The sequence below is a fragment of the Austrofundulus limnaeus genome, unplaced genomic scaffold (genome assembly GCF_001266775.1).
Source record: "Austrofundulus limnaeus strain Quisiro unplaced genomic scaffold, Austrofundulus_limnaeus-1.0 Scaffold127, whole genome shotgun sequence".
NCBI lineage: Eukaryota > Metazoa > Chordata > Actinopteri > Cyprinodontiformes > Rivulidae > Austrofundulus > Austrofundulus limnaeus.
In genome coordinates this window covers 541,732-545,185 of record NW_013952529.1, presented here as the reverse complement: position 1 = coordinate 545,185, position 3,454 = coordinate 541,732, and the positions used below count along the sequence as shown (strand labels likewise).

Below are 3,454 nucleotides of genomic sequence, written 5' to 3'. Positions count from 1 at the left end.
AATATGTGCTATACATATAATTTAGTGATGTTCATAGCCACGTTTTTTTATTTGTGTTTAAACAAAAAGACGAAAGAAACATTTTTTTTTTTCAACAGGGGCTGAAAAAATACAAACATTGATGTGCCTGAACAAAATACAAGCGTATTTTGTTCAGGCACATCCTCGGTCGCAATGTTTGTGGTCCTCACTGGCGCCAGCCTCCAGCCTCTCGGCAGCTGCTACAAATGTAAAGAAAACGATTTGATATCTATAAAATAATTGAGGAAATAACGGGTTTTGCACATTTTGAACTCTTGGACATCCAGACATGAATCTAGAGCTGCTCGGTAAGGAACATAATTACAGATATTTTTGCGTCTTTACGTCTCGATTTACGTTCAGCTCTTGGAAACTTGTTATGGTTAGCATCGAAAGTTAGCATAAAATGTTAACAGCTAAAATACAAACCAATTAAAAATGTATTTGAGTTTTATGGTTAGGTTATGTTAGACATTTTAAAACGATAGTGTTCTTAAGACATGATTTAATAAATGTTTGTAGTTATTTAATGTTTTCATGGACGCAAAACAAGCTTTAGTTAGCTTCCGTTAGCCTCTGATCTGTATTCAACATTACATGTTGTTAAATAAAAACAACCTGTAAATAAATTACATATAAAGACTATTTATGGTTAGTTTTTGTATTTAAGTAACGCAGCTCCTTCACCTGATGATATACAGGATCTTTGTGTTTACAAAACAATATTATATTTATTTTGAAACCGAAATGAATGAAGCTAAAGGCTGATATTTTTGTTCTTATAATTTAAAATATATTAAAGCATTAGCTTTTCAAGTTAATAAGCCCAAGTGTTACAGCTCTGTGTGCATTATTCTTGGCCTACATTTATAATATATTACATTGTTTAGAGCCTTATGTTTTGGACCTTGCTGCATTAATTTGTAGAGCTTTATAAATATTGTTGGTTTTTCTTCTAGAATCGTTCGGGCAGAACTATCCAGAGGTAAGCCAGCAGCTTTAACTGGTTAATAAACCCACCCTTCAGCGTGAGCCTCTGGTTTTAGGAACACTTCATCAGAAACGTGAACTCTGTGTCTGTCTTTGGACAGGAGGCCGATGGGACCCTGGACTGCATCAGCATGGCCCTCACCTGCACCTTCAACCGCTGGGGCACCCTGCTGGCTGTGGGCTGCAACGATGGTCGCATCGTGATCTGGGACTTCCTCACACGGGGAATCGCCAAAATTATCAGCGCACACATCCACCCAGTCTGTTCTTTATGGTAAGAAATTAGTTAGAAATTAGAGACATCATCTTAGTTATTTAAACTCACTTATGTTTGTCATCGCCTCTTATTTTATACAACTAATCCTGCCATTAGAAAACAATAAGGGCTTTCCTGCCTTGACAGTGGTTTTCAGCCTGATCTGGTCAGGTTGTTAAAGTTTTCTGACCGCTGACTGTGTAACGATGAGTCACGGAACGATTTCTGTTTGAGTCCAGTTGGAGTCGAGATGGCCACAAGCTGGTGAGTGCTTCTACAGACAACATCGTGTCACAGTGGGACGTCCTGACTGGAGACTGTGACCAGAGGTTCCGCTTTCCCTCCCCCATCCTGAAACTGCAGTGTCATCCCAGAGACATGTGAGTGTCTGATGGACCTCCGTCAGTCTAACATTATTTGATTTTTTTTCATTTAGAAATTTATTCATTTTAAAAACAAAACAAATACAACAAAAAAACACAATCAAATAAAATGAAATGCAGTAGTAGAAGAATAAATCTTATAATATCTGCCCCTTTTGTCCCCTAAATAAGTTCAAACAAAAGTGATTTACACACACACACACACACAAAAAAACAAAGAATCAACTCAAACAATAATTCGTATACATTCACAATTATGATTTTCCATATTTCTTCAGAAAACTAAAGCTGGAAACATACTCCCGATGCCGACAGGTCGACGCGCTGTCACGTGGTTGTTCGGCAGTCGTTTTCGCACACACCTTTCATAACTCCAGAGACACCCCGCGCCGAGCTCCTGGGGAACCCCATTCCCGCTGCAGCATACCTCACTGCATGGAGTTTCTTCACGCAACAGCTGACAATGCAGAAAAACAAAGACTTGTCACTCACCCGACGTATTTATCCACATCTGTCCTGGTTAAAGCTCCGCGGTTTTTATCAGTCAGATTCCTCCGTGCACAACGTCTGTTTTATCTCCATTCATGAGTTTTTCACAGTTTGACTAACTTTATAAAACTCTGCTTCCTGGTAACAGTCGGCACTGAGAGCGAGTCGGGTTTTTTCCCCTTTTTTTTAACCGAGTGGTTGAAGTAAATGCAGCGTTAGCGCTTTCAGCACAAACAAACACGCCCACGAACTTCAGACCAATCACACATTACCGTCGTGTGTGTGTGTGTGTGTGTGTGTGTGTGTGTGTGTAATGTTTTCTAGTGATAATTCTTATGGCTCTTTTCTGTAAAATAAAAATAGGATTTGTAATTGTTCTGCATGCTTTACCCCAAACATTAATACAGTAAATTAAATGTGGAACAATCATAGCGTTATACAACATAAACAGAGCTTTTTCATTGAATAATTCTCTTACTTTATACAGTACTGCAATAGATTTTGCTATTTTTGTTCTTAAATTATTTGTGGTTTTTTTCCATGTCAGCTTTTCATCAATGATAACACCAGAAACTTCACTGACTACAGATCTGAACACCATCCACTCTAAATCGACAGTTATCTTACTTTTACTGAATATCATATAAATAGTCTTATCATAGTTTAATGATAATTTAAGTTGAAACCAGTTTTGTATTTTCACAAATTCTGTCTGTACATCTTCAACATTTGTTCTATATCTTTACCCAAACAAAAAAATGTAGTATCATCTGCAAAAAGAACACATTTTAACAGTCCTGACACATTTACCAAGTCATTTACATATAAAATAAATAACTTAGGTCCAAGTACAGATCCCTGAGGTACTCCATATGTGATGTTACAGAGTTCAGATCTAACATCATTTATTTGAACAAACTGTTTCCTGTTATCCAGATCACTAGAACCAGCAAGAAGACCTTTTTATTAGAGTACTTGTGTTTGTGTTCCAGGGACAAGGTGTTGGTGTGTCCCATGAAGTCGGCTCCGGTCCTGCTGACGCTGTCAGACTCCAAACACGTTGTCCTGCCTGTAGACGATGACTCGGATCTAAACGTAGTGGCAGCTTTTGACCGGCGAGGAGAATACATTTACACCGGAAACGCCAAAGGAAAGGTCAGCATCTTTATATTATCTGAATCTCAGCACGATCTGCGACATGTTATTAAATTTATAAAACGACAAGCTAAAAAAGAAATAAAAAGGAGGTCTTTTTCTGTTGTAGGAATTAAAATATGGAATGATGCAAGCTTATGAAAATGTAGTTCATTATGGG

At 37.8% G+C, this 3,454-nt stretch overlaps 1 protein-coding gene across 1 annotated transcript in view; it reads left to right on the top strand.

Annotated features, from left to right (window-relative positions):
* The first annotated feature begins 171 nt into the window (after nt 1-171).
* rbbp5 (retinoblastoma binding protein 5) overlaps nt 172-3,454 on the top strand; it is a 13,746-nt gene continuing 10,463 nt past the window's right edge. The window contains exons 1-5 of the mRNA XM_014015318.1: nt 172-329; nt 981-1,006; nt 1,113-1,285; nt 1,507-1,647; nt 3,132-3,294. Coding sequence (XP_013870772.1) covers nt 311-329; nt 981-1,006; nt 1,113-1,285; nt 1,507-1,647; nt 3,132-3,294 — 522 coding nt within the window. The 5' untranslated portion in view covers nt 172-310. The remainder of the gene's footprint in view (nt 330-980; nt 1,007-1,112; nt 1,286-1,506; nt 1,648-3,131; nt 3,295-3,454) is intronic.